This window comes from Bombus affinis, chromosome 4, assembly GCF_024516045.1.
Source record: "Bombus affinis isolate iyBomAffi1 chromosome 4, iyBomAffi1.2, whole genome shotgun sequence".
Taxonomy (NCBI): Eukaryota; Metazoa; Arthropoda; class Insecta; order Hymenoptera; family Apidae; genus Bombus; species Bombus affinis.
In genome coordinates, this window is record NC_066347.1 from 15,475,137 (window position 1) to 15,498,888 (window position 23,752).

The 23,752-nt window shown below is 36.0% G+C and overlaps 1 protein-coding gene across 15 annotated transcripts in view; it reads left to right on the top strand.

The window, feature by feature from the left end:
• Window positions 1–23,752, top strand: part of LOC126915400 (protein unc-13 homolog B-like) — a 376,274-nt gene that overhangs the window by 270,963 nt on the left and 81,559 nt on the right. For all 15 annotated transcript variants that reach the window (XM_050720031.1, XM_050720032.1, XM_050720033.1 and 12 more), the window contains 2 exons: window positions 9,336–9,379; window positions 12,814–12,904. In XM_050720031.1, the coding sequence (XP_050575988.1) occupies window positions 9,336–9,379; window positions 12,814–12,904 (135 nt within the window). The remainder of the gene's footprint in view (window positions 1–9,335; window positions 9,380–12,813; window positions 12,905–23,752) is intronic.

Sequence of the window (23,752 nt, forward strand, 5' to 3'; positions counted from 1 at the left end):
CCTTTTTGTGTATTATTGACTCGGCTTTCGGTTATAGCTGACAGAATGGAGTTATTTCGACCGTTTCTCCATTTTGGATATACCCACCACTTTTTACCACCTTTACTACTACATTGTTCTATCGATTGGTTTTTGTCAATATCTTTCTTCGTTAGCTTTTTTAATTGATATTTTTAAATAATTCATTTTCCTTGTACTAATGGAAAATTTTTTGGTCAATATGTTGTTTGCTGGAAATTTTGTGTTGTTAACGGTTCGATTATTTCTATTTAAATCTTCTTCGTGTTTTCTTTACTATCTGTTCTTCCTTTACGATTCTATTACTTTACAATTGTCTTCTTTGTATACTGTAGTTTTGCACCAAAATTTCTACGAAATCTACGATTCTACTTTCCTTGTCTTTTTTCTTATTTTACAATATGTTTCTCCTAATAGGAGCAGTTTTTAAGCATTTATGTCAGTTTTCTTCATCCCGTAATTTTCATTTATTATTTCACATTATCCCATAACTATTCTTCCTCCATTTATCATCCCTTTAATCTTTCAATTACTTCCAATTCGATTACTTTCCTATCTTATCCGTTACTTCCTCTCTTACAGCTTTCCCATTTTTCACATTTCCATTGCTACAATCATATCACTTTGGAAGAGCTAAGGTCATCGGGTCGTGAGTAGATCCAATTTTTCGTACATATGCATATCGGTCATTGGGCTTGTTCGTAGTTTTCGCAGTTCGATCTCGAATGAAATGCAAATTATCCTGGAGCTGTTTGCTACGCAAAATGCGGGAAGCTGTTCCATTGACGTGTTTACAGCGCGTTATTCTCATACATCTACGTTTACGCGTTACTTGCATTAATTATAGTTACAACCGCAATATGTAAATAAAACGCCAATTCTGTGACGTCCTCGTTAGTACGTCACTGAAGCAGAGTTAAAACACGAATTTTAAATCGTAGCTCGTTTCTGTTCTGATATACAATCAACCGGCAGAACATTTCACTTTCCCCTCTTTTTCTTTTCCATACTTGTGATTTCATAAAACTTAGATTTGATTTAATGATCGTTCTTTTATTTTGTGATATCTAATTTCGCGTTTTTGAACGGTTATATCCAAATTATACATTTTTGTTGAGAGAGAGAGAGAGAGAAAGAGAGAGAGACGTTAAACAATACAATTTCACAAACACCGTCCATCGGAAAGCTACCGCCTCTTTTGCGAAGCTTAATCTCCGTTATAATAAGACACGTAACCATAAAATTACTATGACCATCGAAAATTTGAAACATATCGACAAGAATATCAAATTGCTTCTAAAATAGACGAAAAACTTAGTAAAACAATCTAATCCACTGCCATATTATAGTTTTAGTATCTGGATATAAAAAAAGACAACGTTATTGGCTAGTTTTATGCGTCGGCGGCGAAATTTCTGACTGACAAAATCTTGATGTAACCGAGCGAAATTGGAAAACGATTGAGTGACGCTTGCAAGCTTCAGGTTACGGTCCAGTTGACTTTGATCTGCATCAGTGGTTCCCGATCTGATAGTCACAGTAACACACTACCAGAAAAGCTTAGAACAAGGTTTTCAAGATATCTTATCGCGATAAAACCTGCGCAGTTCTTTCTACAATTTAATCTTCAAGAAATGTCGTTCTTTTAATCGAAGACTTTAGAGGGCCAAATTCTCTTCGTATATTTCATACTTTCCCAGTACCATCGATCATCATATTTCCATATTATGTTCTCCTGTAATATCAAAATTCCTTTCACACTTCGTATTATTGGCAACCATGAAAGATAAAGTCTAATTTTAGTGCTCGTTCGATCATTTTACAACCATAATTCTATATTTTTTATGACCTTCAAAAAAGATGTCTCCATAGATATAATCTACAAATTATTAACCGCATATGGAAATCGTAGCATTTATTCTAACAATTACAGCGTTTAGAAAATATATAACAATTCGACAAATCGAGCAATCGCGAGAAGAAATTTATTCACATCACTGCCATGGAATAACAGTAAACTTAAAAAAGAAATCACGGATGTATCTATATCTATACAATTAAAAACATTCATATAGATATTCCATTGTTTCGTTTATCATTACTTGACGTAAGAAGACACCACTCGAGTAAACGATTATCAAACGTCAACAAGGAAAAGGAAATTATGTACCTTTCATCGATCCAATTCTCCTGGATTTCACTTGAAAGCAATTCAACCTTTTCCTATCCCATAACTTCTCTCGATTCGAGGTTCCCGGAAATGAAAAAGTACATTTTTTCTTTGTCGATTACCGGTCAAAAGACAAACGAGCTAAAGAAAATGGGTCAAATTCCTGTGTCTTCGTTGGCTTGCGACACATAGAAACGTGACGCACTCCATCTTTCATTTATCAAGCGCTCTTTTATATTTGGCTTCTCGCTTTTCACTGACAAATTACGCGCCACGAGTTTCTGCTGAAGCAAAACCATAAAGATAAAGATACGAAGATAGAGTACGTAAGCAAGCTGAAACTACGATATAGCAATAGAAATAGAACGTTGCATAGAAGCACATTCGTACAATAAATATGTCAGTGTAACACCGAGTAACGAACGGCGTCAGTGTGCAATGTCTGATTACACAAAGATAGAAGGAGTCTTTATGCAACCGTTCTCTTTCTATTTCCATATCGCATCCAATCATGCGCACGGTAACATACGGCTCGTGTAATCTATCTTTACACATATTTCTATGAACAAAACATCGGTGACCGACATTCCCTGCGCGCACGCGCGTATTCTTTGCCGCTGCATTGTTAAATAAAGCTGCGTTTACAGTAGGCAACTTTCGGTTGGACGATTGATTGTCTGGTGGTAGACGTGAAGTTGATCAAAATCATTCGTATAAAGACAGTGACAACCAAGTTGAAACAACCCTTCAGAATTGTTGCTTCCGTCAAAGAATAGATTTGAATGCGAGTTTAGTATTTAAAGCGAGAAGCAAGTTAAACAATAACTTTTACGAGACGAAGAAAAGAACACTTTTCAGATCGATTAGGAACCACTGAAACAGATTAATGGAAGATTTGGCTTTTAAATCAGGATCGTGTTGCATAATTGAACTACATACGTAATATCGTTAGTGAAATTTTGTAAGTCACGAATTACAGATTATCGGGATTGATAAACGCGCTTGCACGATAGTAACAAGTTTGATAATAAAAGCAAATGAAATTTTACAATCAGATGTTAACGTAAATTAATTGCTATTTAGTTGCGTTTGACAAAGATCGTAGCATGAAGAAGTTTGTAACATATAACTTGTCAATCTGCTAATATTATTAATTGAAAAATTATTATGCAGCGATACTTATAGCTATTGTGCTTTTTTATATACTTGAACAAAGGAGAAACATGCTGTTTATAGTTATTTTCATTGTACACGCTATCCGCGTTAGTGTAGATTAATCTTGGTCACAGGTAAATTTTTATTTCCTTCGGAAAATGGCAAGCGTGATAAGACTTTAGATCTTTATACATCTCGATAGAACATTTTTCACAAAACATTTTCAGCGACGATTGCATGTCACAAACAAGCTGTTGCTTGAATTACTTGCGGATTAAGAAATTCTTTACGTTTCGTAGAGTAACGAATATTTCAATAATCGTCTCGATCATAAATGAAACTAATCTGATCATTTATTTCCAGAAATAACATTCGTAATTGGGTATTTAAACACATTCTTTGTATAGAAAAAATTCGGATATATCATACATGCTTATCGTTAGCGAAAATACGTATGCTAATTTTATTAACGGGATACAATCGTTGCTTTACATTTTCTAATATTTGCGTTCTACGCTCTGTTCTGTTTTTTCGAGAAGTTTGCCAGAAGCTTGTTAGCGGTAGAAACTGTACAATTTTAGGAGAGTTCTTCAAATTTTTGTGGTTATCTTCGACAGTAGCTTTGCAGGTACGGTATACTTTTAGCATAGAAGTTCACATTGACGAAAAACTTTCCTAAACTTGAATTTACATTTAAGAGAGCAGAAAAGGTTAAAAATATCAGTGTGGCCTTGGGTGCTAGTCACGCAGCAGGCGTTGACGTATGTATGTAGGCATTGTCGAGATGTTACGATAACTGATTTTGAGAAGTAAAGTTTAATCGATGCTTTTAAACTACGATTCGTGTTCAACGTAAAAAAGAAAAAAATGATTTGCATGATGAAGTTGTATACAAGTAGCACTTTTCCCATAATATTCAATTCTATTGTATGACCATCAAGTTGCTGATAATTCTCCTGATAAGACAACTTTACCGTAATGTCTCGTACGAGTTCTCGAATAGGCAGTTCTTAAACTCTATTTCGAAAAGAAAAATCTAAAGCGTGTGATGATAGATTCAGGCTTGTAAATATGAACATAAGTGGAAGAAGAATACTCTACGTATTAGTATACTTCTGCCTTTCCTGCTTTAGAATATATTTTGTTATCTAAATCTCATCGTAATTCGTCGTGTATCAGGCAAGAATAGAAAATAGAGATGGAAAGATAAATTATTTCAAGTTTTAGTACGGTACTATTATACGTTTAAAAATTAATGAAACAGATAGCTTATATCGCTGTAAGTACATATATACAAGTATAATAAATCTAATATATAATTATGAAAAAGAGAAAGCAGCTTATATATATATATATCAAAGGAATCCAAATCTTAAACGTTTAATTGCGAAAACAGCGAACATTGACAAAGGATTTGCCTAGGTATTTAGTCACCTATCACCTTAAACGTATCAATCTCACGTATCAATTTCTTCTCACATATCACTGTGTCGTTAATTCACACAACCGATCCATACCGTAAATCGTTGCAGCAGCCCCTTCCTCGATGTCCATCGATTACAGATCGATCAATCAATCAGACTCAAAAATTCCAATCCCTGAACACGAGGTTTCTAGAGCATGGATAAGCAACAGTAACTCGAAAGCTGTATCATGAATATATCACCTCGTCGAGACACCGCGACGATGAAATTCCACGTGAAATTCTCTAATGTTAATAACATTTAGATTATGAAAAATCGTCTTTTATATAAAATTAGAAGTCTCTGTAAATGTCAGATATCTTGGCCATCTGATGAATAACATTGAAGTTTAAGAAGTACTTAGCTACTTACACTATCCACCGGAAAATTGGAATTACATATAACGCATTTCACCAAGTGCAACAATCTTGCCGGACGAAAGTTAAGAAATTTCAGGTAGGAAGTTTCTTAATACGGCTAAATTTTTAATTTTGAAAGTGAACCGCTCGAGGTACATTAATCATAGAATTATAGAAGGTAAAAGGGTACGAAGTAAGATTGAAAAATAAATGATTAAAAGGCTCTGTTCTAGTTCTACTTTACTGTTGATAAAATTCTTATTTCATTAATATACTCTGTCCGAATATGGTTTTCTTTTTTTATCAAAGGTTATTGAATCAGAGTGTTAGATGTCTGTTTAATGTCTGTTTAATGTCTGATCTGTTTAATGTGAAGATTTATTCGAACGTGGTTGAAATTAGATCAAAGCGCTAAGGAATTTATTAATACGAAAACTGACAAAAACGACGTAGACTACTACCGATACTTAAAAGACTTGGAAATCTGCGCTAATTAATTATTATATCAGTACGATTAAACAGCACCAAACTTCTGGCTGATAGTGTAGATATCTTGGTCAGAGAAGTGTCGCCGAAAAATGATATTAATAATTAGTCAATACGAATGTTCCTTACGTGTTATTGAACAGAAAATCGTCGCAGTGTCCTGTCAGGCGTTCACATCGTTTTATCGCACTTTTTCTCATATCATCGGTGTCGTTTGCCATTTTCTAAACATTTCATATCTCATCTAGGGACGAAAAGAAGCCAACCACAAAAGATACTCTATCTTTCGGTTAATGAAAATCATTTAATCGAGGCTTCTCGATCTATGTAGAGTGAGTTTATACGGTCGTTGATTTGTTGCATAAAACGCACGGATCAACACGCCTATAAGGGGAAGGTACATACGTTTGTTAAGGCCTAATCAGTAATGGACAACTTGTTAGCACTGTAATAAGTACACGATACTTTCGTTCTTAAGTAAACGCTTGTCAAAATTATACTCGCGAAGCGATGCTATTCCACGTAGGTTATACGCGTATAGTAATTACTCAGTTGTAATTAACATGCCTTCGAGCGCGTCCCTGTCGAGAATTGATAACGTTTTGGATGCATGAATAAACAACAAGGCTTTGTTTTCGCCCTTGATTATATTTGCTTCTATCCTAGATAGTCTAGTTCTGGACCAGGAAATTCATTTATCGTAAGATTTAACCCTTGTGTAATATAACACGAAAGAGAGAGAGAGAGAGTTGAACAAACTGTCAAGTATATAATATTACAAGTTTTATTTCTAAATTTTATTACACGCTACGTAATCGTTACGAATTATCGAGCGTATGTGGTATAGTTTAACATAAAAAATACAACATATCTCGACGATAAAAAGATAAGATTAAAATTAATTCTTGCAATTGGTCATCTTTAGATTTGTTTAACTAAAAAGGTTATAGAAATCAGAATAGCGTTGGAAGTATCCTTAAACTTGGTTTACATTATTTTATTTTGGGAAATATTTGATTTACTGATAATGTGTGGTGTGTAAAATTGCTTTTTACGAAAGATATACTTTATTAATATATAGCAATTTTTGGGACTCAATAATCAAATACGAAGAGTGACGTCTTAGAATCCTTTTTATTTTTAATCTAAATATAAAGTAATTTTCTACTTTTTTAATTTGAGTATAAATTTTATTGCAAGAGAATTCGCTGTTAAAATGGATCAGGCACTTTCTGCGAAATGATTTTCCGATGTAACGCGATTTTCATTTCCCAACAGCCTATAACAACATCTAGCTAGCCTATTGAAGCTATCGCTTTCAAGCTTCACATTGAACGTCATATAATTAGCTACGAAGATATAAAATGTCAAATTAAATACTCCCTTATAACTGAACTTTGCAAAGATTTTAGCTGAAAATATAAAATATGATATTATTTCTTTGAAAAAACGGATATGTAAATCAATCTGATCGCGTAAAGTATAGCGGTAAATTAATATTCTAATAAATTACATCAACTCTATACATATCCATGTTCATTTACGCATAATCATTCCATTGCAATTGCTCGTATCAAGCAAATACATAGATCCAGTTTCTTCAAACATTTTATAAAACCTACCTATACTAGAGAAAAATTCTAAACTATCGAAAACTCTCTCCGTATTTTTGCTACGCGACTTTACAAGCGCAAAAATAGTCCCTGTCTTCACGGTTCGACGAAAACTACATTCCGATCAAATGATTTCGGAGTTTTCGCGAGGAGAAAAATTCGAGATACGTTGTTAATAGCGTTATTCTCATCCAGAGGACGTGCTCGAAGGCGCCCACTTCGTGGCTAAACGTGAACGAAAACTAAGGCGAAAAAAATAAAAATGCAAGCAGGCAAGCAAGCAAACGAACGAAAGAAAAAACGCAAAAAAAAAAAGAAAACGAAGAAAAAAAGGTGAATACGAAGTAAAAATTGTCATGCTCCAGTGTTGTCTAAATAAGCTTCTCGGGTGAAAAGAAACCCCCCTTTTTCCGCAAGACTGTTCACGCGAAACGATCGAGAATTAGGGCAGTGACAAGGAGACAGGTAAATAACGGGGGATAGCGTCGAACGGCGAATAACTGCGTATAAGAGAAAAGAAGGAAAAGAGAAAGATGAAAGAAATAAGAAAGGGACGAAGAAGATACCTGTGGCTCTAACTCTAAATATACTTGTTACGCTATCCATAAGTTTATATTGTATCTCTATCTTGACAGAATTTACGAGGTATTGTACGTGATATTATATTTATACGGGCTGTTACACACTGTCTCCAATCTTCCATTCCTTCGTGCGATACCGGGCGAACGAGACGAATATGCAGATAAGGCGCAGGCGAGTGCATACGTGGCGACAAGAGGTGGAGAATGGAGAACGAGAGGAAGAAGGACAACGATGGAAATCAAAGACGAAAATTCACTACAAATCTTTCTAATAAAATTTCCACAGCAATTTCCATTCTTATTGCTCGCATATGATTATCGGCTAGACGTTATTAAACGACTGAAGTAAGAATGAGAATGAAATTCGATAAAATTGTTCGAGGGGGGATGATGAGAAGTATAAAACGAGTCGCTGGAAGGTGAATAATTTTGATTAAAAATTTTAGTCTCCTGCCACGAAAGGAACGTTCTTCGTACGGCTAAGCTACGAAAGATACGGTCATCCTTTACCTCGATGGTGCGAAGTTATTAGAGTCCAATACATCAGCAACGTTGTTCCACGATCTGAAGTCGTCGTCCTTTGAACCAAAGTATCCTCCTGGAAACTTTTGATTAACGAGTATCAGTGAAAAACCGTGATCCATGGGGAGGAAATTAACAGTTAGAAAAAGGATGTACTCGTCGTGGAAACGAAGTAAGAGATTAAGCTAGAAAGTTGCTGCTTCGTCCCTGGTTCTGGTTTGCGCGGTTGTTGAACGCCGCGATGAGAGTCGGGGCGAATTCGCAGAGACAAAAAGCGAGCCTGCGAGCAATAGAGGTAGGAACGGACAAGGTGATAAGGCCGGAGAGAAAACGGCCACGAGGATAGAAGGTTTTAATCCGAGTCAACAACTGAGAGGAAGTGGTCGAGACAAAAAGGACACATCGGCAAAAAGGTGGCACGTAAAAGAAAAAGAAGAAGAAGAAGAAGAAGAAGAAGACGATATATGAAAACAACGAGAATTTCTTCCCTTTTCTAGTCGTCCCTGGAGTCGTAAGTTGAAGAGCAAGAGGGTTGCTGCGAGCGAAGAAGAAATTACCCTCTTCCTCTCGAGTCTCCGATCAGCGCTCGATTCTCTGTTTCAACGGAGCTTTTCTTACCTTTTAAGTCGACGAAAAGAGACTGATTTGTGTACAGGGCAAAGCATTGTGCGTGCGTGGCCACGAAAAACGAATAGAAAGAAATTTCTAATCCTCTTTGCGTGCTTCTCGCGAACAATTAATAAAAAGAAAAAGAAACGAAATCAGAGGATACGAACGTTCTCTTAATTTTTATTTATTTTCGGAATTGTCTTTCTATTTCGTTCTAGTGGTCACGCGTTTCTAAAGACTGTGTACAATATTTTTTCGTACGCCTGCGCCGTCGTTCGCGCGAACGCGCGTTCTCCCCTTGGTTTTTTCGAACTGTTACTAAGCTTGTTTCTTAATAAACTTGTTTTTTTGTTTGTTAGAACGGCAGTGGACCTGGTGGCGAATCCGGTGGACGAGGCAACGGGTGAGTAGCATCAAACGTTTATCGATCACGAGTCCAATTACGTCATTGTAATCGTGCTGGATTTTTATCTTCCCTCTTTTCCACGCTGCAAACATTTTTCCTTGAACAACGAACGAGTCTTTCCGTTTCATGTCTTTGACGATTATCGTGTGAAATTTTTTTAACCCACTTGCAACTTCTGTCTATGGATATAAACGCGATTTTTTAGATGCTTGAAAAAATAACGTGGTATTCAAAAGGCAAAGAGAGAGAGAGAGAGAGAGAGTTTAAATATTAACTAAATTTTATATTAAATTATTCTATAGATAAAAATATTTTCATTGCAGTTATTGTCATTAAGTCTACGTACATGTGCTTATATAAATATATTAATTATATTATATGATATAAAAATTCCGAAAAATAATATTCAGCAGCGAGGATTGTTCAGCGACAAATTTACGATTAAATTTTTGAACGTGTCGCGACTGGAACCTTTTCATAGTAAATTACATTCCATAACGTCGAGCTGTTATTCGTAACGTTTAATATGTTCCATAAAATAAAATGACAAAATACAGGAACGAACGGTAGAGAAGAAATTTTTATCGTAACAGCTACGAATTCTGTAGTTCACATTCTGTGATAACAATGTCATCGGTGAACAGAATTGCGAATTCTCTTCTGTCCATCTCGCGCACGTAAGAGGGAAAATTCAATGGAAGGAATTTGATTTCATAAAAATAATTCGTCGTCGAAGAATTCAAACTCTGGCAGAAATGAAACTGCAAATGTCACATTTCTCGTTGGATCAGGAAAGTTCGATGCCATAAAAATTCTATCCGTATGTTTCTATTAAAATCTCCTTGTCCAATAGCGTCTGACAGCGGAATTGGCTACGTAAATGACAGCTCCTGGCTTATTCTTCCATTCCTTTTTCTCAGTTCACCTCTTCCTTTATATTTCTCCAATGTAAAATACATCATGTGACTTCTTTTATTACGCTTTTGTTTGCAACGACTGTTCTACAAAAACCACAAAATTTATCTAATTACTTTCTTCTCCTTCGTATTTCAAAATACACGAGCTTCGAATTGAAAGTTTAACATTATTGCTCATAAATATTTTCAACAAAGGATTTATAGAGCCATCGCGTATTTAAGAAAATTTCAACTTTCTAACAAGAATACGATCTATTCTAGCAACTAAGGAATAAATTTATAAAAATTTCAACTGACGAGCTCCGACTTGCGAAAATCCTAATTATGTATTCGATACAATTTAGCGACAAACTACGAGTACCAAGCTTAATGATAATGCTTTCGTTCGAATATATCGAATAAATGAAGTTAACGAATGTATTAGCATGGAATGAACAAAGATGTTTCCAAAATGAGAGCAATAAATTCTTTACAAGGCAGTTAAATTTGTTCCTGAGGGTCGTATTGTTACATTCACGACAAAATTCATCAGGTTGAAAGCCACAGGCCATTTGTATAATTCCGTTGCCGTAAAAGTCGACCATATCTCTGTCCAGCTAACGTTTAGTCGATCGTGCATTACGAGAGCACAGAATTGCTGATTAAACGTTGTGAAACTGGTATAATAGCGATCGATTCTTCGAACCTACGTATAAAAGACATATTGGCCTGTAATTAAATTGTTGCAACGCGGTTCCCTGGCTTTAATGCGGTTTCTCGGATCTAGCGTCTGATTTCGTAGAAATTGCAAATTCAGGAAATTAATAGCGAATAAAATATTAAATGTATTACTATGAAGACTTGCAAGAAGATAATAACTGAATTATCGAGTTGATACGAAATTTTATGAAATTTGAAGAAAGATGTAATTTTTTAGTTAGCCTGAGCACCAAACAAAAATATACAAACTTGTCGTAATTTAATTAAATAGAAAATTAAATAGAACAATTTTCCAGCTATATACTTGAAACAAAACAAGTAGATGTTATTAGTAGCGTGTCCAGTGTTCGAGTATTAAGGAAATTAAAGTTCAGTAAAATATCTCAAACTTTGAAATTGAAATCATTAAAACGAAACTTATGACAGATATTAAATTCAATATTCAACCTTGTACAACTTATTGCGTGAATATGCGTCTAAATTTATCAACTATTAATTTCTCAGCGAATGCTATAACTTGGATTTCGTGAAATTTTAAGAAGCAGTGAATACCTGGAATAAGCAGAGTAAACTTACATTAAGCTTAAAGTTTTGACCATGGTCGTTAATACTTTAGCATCCTGATAATTATCTAGGAAAGAAACTCGAGTAAACGACTTCCCTATGAAAGGCATCAACGCTAATTGCAATTCAAGTGCGAGTGATTGGTAGAAAGAAGGTTGCGTGTTGCCTGGATGAAAAAGTGAAAAAAAAGAGACGATAATGGAATAAATGATTTGAAAGTGATGGATCGTATTACACAATCGCTAACAGTGCCGTCTAACGTTAATTCGTAAATTTGCAAACAAAATCAGAATAACCGAACGCGAACTTGCGAAGAATTGGGTCATCGTTTAGATGAAACGATAGATCTCGTCTGTACGTACAATCTGAAATATGTACAGGTTCTCGTGTTTATAATCAAACACGAAATCTTCTCGATCTCTGATATTCTTAATTATATTCGATTATCATGGTCGTGTTAATTAATCCCTTGTGCGATATACATCTAAAAATTCTCCGATAAGGAATATTTGATTAATTTCCGGCAAGTGAATTTTCAACTTCGATAAAAAAAGATAAAAAGAGTCCTCTGATGATAATGGGGGAGAAAGATCGGATAAGTGGGTGAGTTAAGGTTCCTTAAAACTTTCTGATCGGTTAAGTAGCTCGGCATGATCATCAAAGGCGAAGTTCCCAATTTAATCGGAAAGTTCGATTACTTTCAATCTAATATCGATCCGACCGGTAGCCTAATTCACAAAAGATTTATTACTACGATCAGATACTTCCTTACACGCGATCCTATAGGTAATCTACGATCCAAGTACCCATAAATTCGGCCCCCGACCAATTATCAGGCATTCTAACGTTTTATAGGTTTAATTACATGATTGCTCGAGAAAAATATTCCCGAAATTCCTTGAATATTTCAAATTCGTCGAATGAAGAGTATCGATCGAATATCGGGCTTCGTCTTCTCGACAGGATCCTCGTTCAACGATCCTCATTTTCCAAACAGTTGAGAAAAGTTTTCTAAGTACGAACAAAAGTTTTAGAGTAAATAACTAATTTTTAAATGTAATTTACTACGAAATAGATTCTATTTCATATTTACATAAACTTGTTTCACTTTTAATCCCCGTTTTTCTACGAAGAAGACCACCGTTAGATTAATAGCTCCAAATCACAAAAGTCTTTAACCCGACCCTGAACATACGTCTGTTGAAACGATCCTTTAATCGAACCTAACGTTTCCAATTGCTTTTCTTTCAGGCATCCAGGAGACAATCCATTCTACAGCAATATCGACAGCATGCCGGATATTCGGCCGCGCCGAAAGTCGGTGCCATTGGTCTCCGAGCTGGTACGTAATCAATTATCCATTAATTTAGCCGGAAGATGTCCTATCGTTTATGCAAATATGGATATGTACACGTATACGAGACACGGACGCGTATTCACGTTGTCCGAATCGTCTATGCCTACTCGTGAAAATAAACAATCGTACGACGACGGTATCAGTTTGTTGGTTTACCGTTGTCTCGTCATCGTCCTTCTATTCGTTCTCTGTCCTCATCGACGTCGCGTCGTCGTCAATATTGTCGGTGTTCTAGATCGTGGTCGACGTAGATACTTTAAAACTCTTGCAAACCAGAAAATTATTTCAACAGTCTATGCGACCGTGCTATTAAATTTCTCTTAATGCTATTTATTAAATTCTCTCTAATACACATTGAAATCGAAACTACCTCGAATCGACGACATTAGACTGGCAGGGTAAAGTTTTCCTATTAAAAACTCGGTCTTTGCCGTTTTATCGCAAACGGAGCGTAAACTTCGGGAAAGTGAAATCAGAATCTATTTTCAGCCTTTGCGGTCTCCTCTGCCTATACTTTGTTCAGCTTGCGTTAATAGTTCAAACGTTGGATAATCGGTTGAGATTGATTACCAAACATTCTATGGAATATAAACGAAATTATATGACTGTTTTTGATGTTATTTTTTTTTTTTAATGTTTTCTTATATTTTATAAATTGTGGAAAAAATTTAATTCTCGATTAAAGCATTTAGATACGTTATTTTAGAAATTTTATATAAATGATCAGGATAGAAGCAACTTTAACGTTCAAACGGAATGCAAAGTTCGTTTTGACGATAAAACTCAGGTAACCTATGTATTTATGAGTTTTGAACGTTGCTCGGTATTCTTATTCGAAGGAATATTCACCTTCGCAATTCAGTTTCCACGGTACGAATTAATTATGCTTCAATTAGCTCTGTTCATCCTTTTCATTCTTTGCCGTTGCTTCAATTCAGAACCGCTTCTTCGATTGATATTTTCCGCCATTCAATTGAACTCTCGACCTTCGTCTCAACGAAGTTACTGATTAAAGGAATCAAGAAAGAAACAACAGGAAGAAAAAAAGAAACAACAATATTATTCGCGTTCGCCGATCGTATCTTTAGAATGACTAAAATCAAATTAAGATTAATTTGTAATTGAATTCATTCATTCGTATTGTTTCATTCCCCATTTTAAATAATTAATTTCACAGTTCCATTTGATAGACGGAGGAAAAGGTATAAAATTTTGAATATTGTTCATAGAAGGTATAACATTCGTATTTTTGCACAATAAATCAGTGATTATTTACATAATAATAATACACGAATTTGTGCATGTGTGTCTGTGTGTACGTTCTTCTACGATTTCTTATTTAGAATTATCACTGTCGCGTGTTATCAACGTCAAAAGCTTCTAGCAAATTATGAATTCGATATTATCAATGCCTATTCTTAAAATTCTTTTAATCAAAATCACCATCGGATGAAACTTCTTTATTCTACTAATATCACTTTTAATACACACTCGTCGTTGGTATAATCACCTATGGTAATAAATAATTCACTATATTGAACAATTTGATAAATCGACGACCACGATAGACACCGACTAAAGCTTTTCGTGACCAGTGCTTCTTAACCCAATCAAAATGTGCTCCTTCTAAATATATGTCCATATTCTCGCAGAAGAAAACGGGAAGGTAGAACTTCCGTTATGCAAATTTCTTCCCTCAACCTCGACCTTGTATCCCAAATGTAAACTCAGCTCCCTCACGATCCTCCTTCTTCATCGGTAATTCCTGTTGCACCTTGCTGTTATCCATGTTGAAAACGTCGCCATCCTTTGAATTCATTTGTTTGCGTGCTTGATCCTTGCAAGACGACGACGTCGAACACGTGAGGCTATTTTGTCGCGAGATCGATATCTGTTGTGCCGTTCGTGTTGCCTTCGAGAGTCATTTGCTTTCGAGATGATACTATCGAAAAGCGTTACAATATTTTAGGATTTATATAAATTGCCAGTCATAACTATTAAAAGGACATTTGCTCGTTATATTTATAAAACTATGAAATTTTAATTTATTTACTATCAGATGATTTCGTAAGTAATCGTCGTTGTCTCTTGTTTCTTAAATTTCGAACATTTTAAATTTCTAAAATAAAATGAAACGTTGTTTACTGAGATTTACTAATCAACGATTAGAAATAGTGCAAATAGCAATAGTATAGAAATGATCGATCAGCTAATGCAATCGCAAAGGACATTTTGTTTTATCATGATTAGTTATATATATTGAAAATTATAAATAAAATGTTCAAGCTTCTATTAAATATTAAAGTGTCTTAATATTTATGACCGGCAGTGTAAATGTGACTGGAAGAATGGTATCTTTCTCGAGAGTGACTCGATTATCAAACGGCCCTTCTCTTCCTCGTCGTGCAACCTGATTGCGTGTACTGCGTTTCGCTGTTACGTCGTTTTTCGATAACTCAAGATTTTTCCAGAGGAGCGTTACAGACGATTTCACGATAAATTACTGACCATTCCAGCCTGAATGCTAACAGAGTGGTAGCGTTCGTCTTTTCAACAAACTTTTAAGGGTTGCAAGTTGGAACGCTTGCGAGTTTGTTGCACCTTAATAGAAAGATTCTTATAACAATTACATGGAAAAAGGATGTTAGAGCGTTTCTACGATGGAAATCTTTGAAATTTAATAGTTGACCTTTTAAGAGGATAATTTAAGATAAAGAAGATTTCTCGAAAATCGTCTGTAAACAGTCCGCTATTTGTATACTCCGTTACTAGTGCTTTGCAGAGTATGTTCGTTCGACGTTATTAAACTTTCTACCGAAGATCCGGGCGTCGAATAGCGTTTTTGTCCGGAACATATGTTGGACGACTCGCTGTGAAGTGGTGACACAAGCGTTACATGCAGGATTCCTGTAACCTGTTGCTTGTAGAAGCTTGAAGAGTCAATAGAATCATCGTCGAATCGCTGTAACGTTTGTACGGAAATTCTAAGTAGAAGCAACCGCGACTAATTTATTTGAAGAACGCTAAGAATGGTTTTCTATCGGGACGTTTCCACAGACTTCTATTATTTCACAGTTTATAAACCGTTGATTTTGAAGAAACAAGATTTTGATGATGTTGGAAGTTTTTAGTCGAAAGTCATTGAATACGAACAAAATTGCTAGATATGTATCTTCTACGTAATTATTCAGTGAAAACATTTGAATTTACTTTCACGTGGTTCAATGTCTACGCAGAGTAGTAAATATCAGCGATATTCGAGATTCATTTCAAGATTCTACATTCCTCGATAAATTCCTACTTTACCGTAAACTTGTACAAATTTTTCAAATCATTTTCTCCTATACGTATATCGAGACTGTCATCTGACGTTGTAATATTTTTCTACACGCAGGTCGATTACTTTTATACCAAATATTTCGAGATATCGAATTTGTGCAAAAGTAAGTTTCCTCAAAGTCAACGGAGAAAAAACCAGCTCGGTATGTTCGGTTAAATTGCTTCGTTTGACAAATCCATACGTCCGCGCTATTTTTATCCGTGATTTAACATTTTCAAGAACGCGATGAACGACTACCATTTAGACTGACCAAGGAACTTACCTCGCGAGAAGATCTTTTGTGTCGTTCTATTCGTTTCAGCTATATTTCCGAAATGCTGCCATTATTCGAAGTCAAACGTCTACATTGGCGCCACGGTTTCCACCGATAAATCTGCGCGGTCCGGTCTTTTTTACAGCGCGATAAATCCGTCGCACGGGGTACCATTTCCAAGATTACCATCGTCATTACGACTCGAACAACTTGTCCGTGAATCGTGTTGGTCGTTAAAGGGTACGCGTTCGTAAAACGCGCGTTTATCACGAAGACGAAGTCATCGCGTAAGCGTTTCTCGTTTTCGTTTTTCATCAACGTGTGACCTCTTTTACGCTTTGCGTCGCCATTTCACGGCCGTATCGTCGCGTGCAGAGCTTCTAGCGAAACAATATGACGGCCGCAACGAAGAAGCAACAAAAACGCGGCTGCAAACACTCGCGTATCGCCGGACTTGTGATTCGTTTACAACTACCGTCCTCCTTTGACTAACCCTACGTTCTTAACGGGTCGAGCGAAAATTCCAAGGAGCCTTTAAGGAAATTGAATGGAGATTGTAGACCTTTCAGGCATTGTTTGATGCTACAGCCATGTTTCGTGTGAAAATGAATGACTTGTTTTTTTTTTTTTTTTTGACGACGTATCGAACGAACGCGATTTTCTCTTCTTTTTTAAATACGAAGTTTCTGCATCAAATCTGTATTGGTTTATAATTTACACGGTTTCAAACAGGAATACATAAGATGGCACGTGATGTACGTATTTGTGGTGCAAATGGAAGGGTGAGAAATACATACGTGTATACTAGATGTGTTAATTTTAAGTATATGCTCGAAGAAAATCTTCAAAAAGGAGTATAATTTAGTTCTCCTTGCGAAACATGCAATTAATAGTTATAATTAATAAAATAATTTTCAGGCAATAAATGTATTACGATTTATAGACAGCAGAGTATACGGTGAAAGGAAGTTGAAGGTGTAAGAGTAAAATTTTTGATACGAGATTTTATCTCCATATTAGTGAAACTCGATTATTTATTGCATACTATCTGGCATATCTTTTTATTATGTAATAAACGAATCGTTGCTTATCGATATTATCGATGTGTCTAGAAAATACTGCAATAAAATTCGCAGAATACTTTGTAATATATAGGCTTCTTTGAATATCATATAATCATGATGTGTAAACAAAATTACTAAGAATTAGAATTTCGTGCAATCTTTTAATATCTTCAATCCCATTTAATCAATTTTCAGTATTCAAATCTCTCAAAAATGAAATTGTATATTCCACTCACATGTAAGAAATACTATTTTTCTTCCAATTGTACCACAAATTATGTTTCCTCTTGTGCACCACGTGATTCAATTCGACCGACATTGCAGAAACACAGGTAACAAATGCAGCAGAAATTAAAGTGACCGAGCAAATTCCGAGGTACGCAATTTAGATGACTTTTTCCAACGAAAGGTATCATTGTCAGCAGTAAACGTTTTCGATGGTCAAGCATTTGCTCTACATATACTTCTCGACGATAGAATTCCGTAAAAGAGTTACGGTAGTTCTTTGTTCACCGTGTTGTTCTTTTTTTCCTTTTTTTTTTCTTTCGTTTAGAATCATTTTTAACTGTGTCATTTAAAAACTTAACTATTAACGTTTTCGATCAAAACGCTCGATTAAAACAATTTCCGATGCTGTGGCTATAAGAACAGTTAGAAACAAAATCCACACACCAATTTTTATCTGTTTCCTGTGAAAGAATTTTCGAACGCTGCGAACCAAAACCACGTGGATACAATTCGATAGACGTAAAAAAAAGAAAAAGTTGCCGATCAGCTTGGAAAAGAACTGTTCGGCAAAAAACAAAAATAAACCGAAAGCTTTTAAATTAGTCTGGTAAAAAGTTCTTTATGAAATCAATCTAAAACTAAAAACCATATACATGACCGAACGTATTTCCTTTTTATTCGCCGTAAGTGAAGTGCCATTCAAATAAAGCGATAAAAGATTCTTCGTCAAGAAGCTAAATGTCGAATTTCCCACGCAAGGCTTCCTCAAACTTGCGTACATACGATAGAAATTTATTTTACGATATTCTTGACCTTGTTTTCTCATGAATACAAAAATAATTGACATATAAAAACGACTACAGAAAAGTCTTCGCTTGTTTCTGTATTGAAAAGTTTCCCAGAAACTTTCCAAGCAACTCGTTCAAGAATCGCTATAACCTCGATATCGTTGCATTTTCTACTTACCTGGTTCATGTTGCATACTTAACGCAAAGAAAAGTGGAAATTTCTCAAGGGCTAGAATACCGTCGCAATGGTCTAAAAAGACATGTTAACCGCAAGGAAAGCCGAGCGTGGAAAGCTCGAACGAAATTCTGATACGCGGCCTAGCGTGTAACGGCAATTATCTGCGTACTCGAGAAGACGCGTCGTGTTTCGAAAAGCTCGAAAGCTATGCTCGCTTACGTCACGCTCGCCCTTGCGACTTCCGCAGCTCGCGTGTTCGTACGTCGACTTTGAACGGAAACTCTTAAAAGCAGCGCGGTCCGATCGTGTTGAAAATTATAAACAAAATGGAAGGGGAAAAGGCTCGTTACAACGTTATTTACTTTTCTCGTATATATGGCTTTCTGAATAATCTGGCTTTTTGAATAATCACACGGGGATAAAAGGTATTCAACTCGGTGAAATTTAATCCTTCGCGACTCTAGGCCAGCTTTCGATATTCCGTTGCAACGTGGTTGAAGTTATTGTTTTATTTGCTGATATTTCATATGAATTTTCGTTATTACGAGTATACGTGTTTTGAAAGGATGCGAGCAAAGTAAGAGGTTTGATGAAATTTGTTAATTACGATGTTCAATAGAAGAATGGTAATGAGTAATGGTAAATGAAATAATGATACTTGATGTGATATTGGTATTGAATCGTGCGACGAGATGTCGACAAAATAATGAGATTTAAATGTTAAATTAGGAATAATTGCGATTACGTTTCGTATCGACTTGTAATGACAACCAAATGCTTATTTATTTATGCGCGGTGATATTGAAAATATTATACAATAATAATCGTTAAAAAATAATACGGAATTCATAACATTCTAAATATGGTATTCGTGTCAACGTGTCGTAAATAATTTTGTTTAAGAGGCAACGAAATTTTAACTCTTCGGAAAACTAGTTAAACTTATACTTTGTAATGTCATATCTTTTATATTTTAATGACACGATTGATATCGTCATTCAGGCTGTTGCAATGGAATGGACGAAAGCACGAACATGCAGTTCTGAGGATAAAAGATAACGCCGATGGAAGAATGCTGAAATTCTATCTAAGTCTAAATGTAAAATAGAAGAAACTCATTGGATAAACGATGAATGCATCGCGCGATTATTTTAATCAAAATAATAGTGAAAAAATAAAGTTCGTAATAGTGAAAAATTCTGATGAGAAGCATGGTTTAAGGGTGTAAACCTTTCAAGCGAAGCATTTCTTGGCGTTATCACGAGAACCTTGAAGTGCTTGCAAAATGCCTGTTCTTGGAATTAGTAAACCATTGAAACTTTAAAATTAGAAACTTTCATACAATTTTAGCCTATACTCGTGAAACCATGTAATCAAAGCCTCTTAATCGCGGACGTAGTTGATCAAAAACATGGAAGCACTTTTAGCATCATAATTTTACTGAAACGCCGTTATGTTCTAAAAGATGACAAGTTCTTATTTTTTAAATTAAAAAGAAAAAAATGTATTCGCCGTTTAGTGGGAATTTCTTTTAAAGCGTGAAGATACGATTAAAGTAGCGAGTCTTAAAGTTTCTAAAAAAAGATGTCTTTGAGAAAAGTTATGCACCATCCATAATTGATTATGCGAACCATGCAGCTGCGTGCTCCACGTACTTATGCGTCACGGATAATATTAATATTTAACCTTTATATCTCGAGTAAAAAAAAAAAAAAAAAAAACGAGAGAATATTTTACGTTCGTGAGAAACCAGGATAATATCCATCCATTTTCTAAAAAATTGTACATTTACGCTTACAAATACACACATATAGACGAGAACAAAAGTAAATGTAACGAGCAAAGAGAAAAGCTAGTAAGAGAAAGAAAGATTATGTTAAAAGTAGCTTACTGATATTACCTAAAACCCTTGTGTCTGTTAAATGATCACATCCTGAATCTCGGTTTACTTCACACGCCCCTTTTTACACCCTCGCTACTTCACACGAGTGTGCAAATCGAACCCTTCGATGTAACACGATACACGTCAAGTAAAACATTAAACCAGAGCTATCCAGGATAGCTTTCGATTTTCGAAATCTCAATTATTTTATTTCCTTCGCTTTAGCGCAAAAACTATGTGTATCGCGCGTCAATAACGTTTTACACATTAGCAACCACAGGTAACGATCCATTCAAGGAAAAATAAAACTGTGCGAAGTATAAATTATGAACAGCGCTACTTTAACGCGTTCCATGGTATACGACGATTTAGCTTTAATAAAACTCCGGCGTCAAAGAGAAATGTCGATTATATTCAAATTCAGGAAACTAACATTTATCCAACTTTTAACATTCGACATTTCCTTTGGATCTACTTTGCACGAATAGAGAACCGAGGAAATCTTCATCATTGGTATTTATCACGAAATCATCGATCAACCGGCGTAGATCAACTTTCAACGCTTAAAAAAAGATTCCAACAACTGGAACCGTGACTTCTCGATATTCGAACTTCACGTGGCCTCGAACAAAGTCCCGCTAATGAAGAGCATCGATTTTCGCTCGACCCATTGCGTATGTGTTCTGTGTGAAGTCTAGTGCAATCGATACGGACAGACTTCTCTGAAATTACGTACATTGCCAGCGACGAGCGGGATTCGAGGAGCATGAAAATAATTTCCACGATGGACGTCTTCCGATGCTTTCGACGATCGTGCAGCACTGCTCCTCGAATCGCCTCGAATCTTCAAACCCCTTTAGAAATCTCGACCCGTCTGTCTGTCACCCCTATGTATGTTCGATGTCAACAATTTTTTTCTCTTGATTGTTGTGTACCGTGACCTTGCTCCTTGGAACCCCGCGTCCAAGAAGTGCATTGTCCCATCTAGTTGAACCGGAAACGAGAGCCCCAGGCGATCGATGGAGAACCTACGAAAGTTTGCGGGATCTCGAGGGCGTACAGGGTGTCTCGCTTGTTTTGGCGCAGTTTGACGTTCGCGTTGTTGTTGTTTAAACGCAATTCACGGTATAATTATATTAAATACATTGAAGGGAGCATTAAGGGGTTATTGGAATGGAATACCCAACTGCGCCACTTCGATCCAGCAATTTTAGGTTCTCGCGTTCAACGAGAAGGAATAATATTCTGAAGCAAAGCAATTGAATTTGGAATTCGATTATGTTTGCAATATAAAGTTCGACATTGTAGATTCCTCTGCGAAAAATGAAAGTAGAATAAAGAATAATATGAAGCTTCGATTATCCATTAGATGCATAAGTTTGGAAGATTATTACCTGTCTTGTTGAAAGATCGACGCGCCGTTTCATGCCTCCCGTGTCTCTAATCTCTAAATGTATCTGTTATCCGTAATGTATGAGACACTAGAAAGAAAAAAAAAAAAAGAAATCAAACCAAAAAAGATGCAACTGATAACACTTACTAACCGGCATATAATGCCATTTTTCTTTGTTTGTTCTCTGTGGCGCCCGTTGTTGTATCCACCTGAACACCTGAAAAAAACAAAACCACTCACTGAAAAAAACCTCTCAAAAAATCTCAAAAACTCTACCTCCAGGTCTTGAAGGTACTAATTAAATGCCTCCTTAACGAAGTTTAAATAAAAAGGCTTGTTTTCGCCGTATGTAGCGCATGCTTCAGCTTCTATTGATAAGTATTATTCTATAATACTTCTCTCTTTCTTTCTTCTTTTTCTTTCTTTTTCATTCTTTTCATTTTCGCAGAATTTTTCTTTCCCGCTTGCTCGCACTCGCTTCGATATGCACGCGCGCGCGTGTGCTTTCTATGTCTCACGCTTTTCGATTATCTCGCTTTGTTTACTCTTTCGGTTCCGTGATTCCACTGATTATTTCATCTTCTGTACATCGCAATCGCGCGAGCAACGTTTCCAACGCGCGATCTCCGCCCTTCTGAAGCGATAACCAGCTTAATTACTTCGTAACTCGCCACAACCCAGGGATTTTCTATATATAACCGAAGGATTTTTCTTTTTTCTTTTTTTTTTTAAGTAACGTTACGAGCTTGCGGGCTGGTCTCGCGTGTCAAGATATAATTATCCGGGGACCGACGCGACGTTCACCCAACCATCTCGTTGCTGTACGAAAAACGAGATACGCCGGTAATTGAGGGAAGCGACCAACGTGCTTCCTGTACTTGAAAGGAAATGTTGCTCGCGACCACTTTTTAATCGTTCGCCACTTTTTTGCTAATTGTCGCCTCCGTATTCCGATCTGTTCCGCTGTCGCGTTACTTGAACCGATCTCTGACTGTGATCACACTCGGAAGACTAAATTTTTCCAATTTTCGTAATGCCTCCAAGCTTTACAGCTACGATGTTTCCATGATTTCTTTTTTATTCCTTTGATTCAGTACCGTTATTGTGTCAAGAAGAAATAACGCGAAGACGAAATGGAAGGATTTAGTCGTTCGAGATGTATTACAGGCACTCGATCGTGATCTTATTTGGTACTTCAATCTTCTGAGTGTACCCGCATGCGTAAGAATGTTAATCACGATGATGCGCATGAACGAGTAGACGAAATATACGATAGTTAGTAGGTACAGAATACGACACGTTTGTATAGCATAGTTAGACGAGTAACTCTAGATTTGACGTTCCGAAGGCCGTATCGCGATTACGTTAGCAAATAAATTATACGTGTCATTCCTCCTGCTCTTCCTTTCTCTCTGATTTTCTCTTTCTTCCAAACCATGTGTCTTTTGGTTTATAAAGCGAGAAAGGGACAGCAAAGGACAGTTTGTCGTAAACATGCTGTAAAATGTAAAGAAAAAAGAAAAGAAAGGTAGGAAAAAGAAGATGGACAATTGCAAAGGATATGTCCAAATAGACAAATATGTGCAATGCTACAAATATTTGGAGAAATATGCTAGTCGAAGTAAGGAGATCCTGTATACGATAAGAGGATTGTGGCGATCGCACATAATTTCCATCGAACGTGTACAATTCGACATGTGTGTAGTA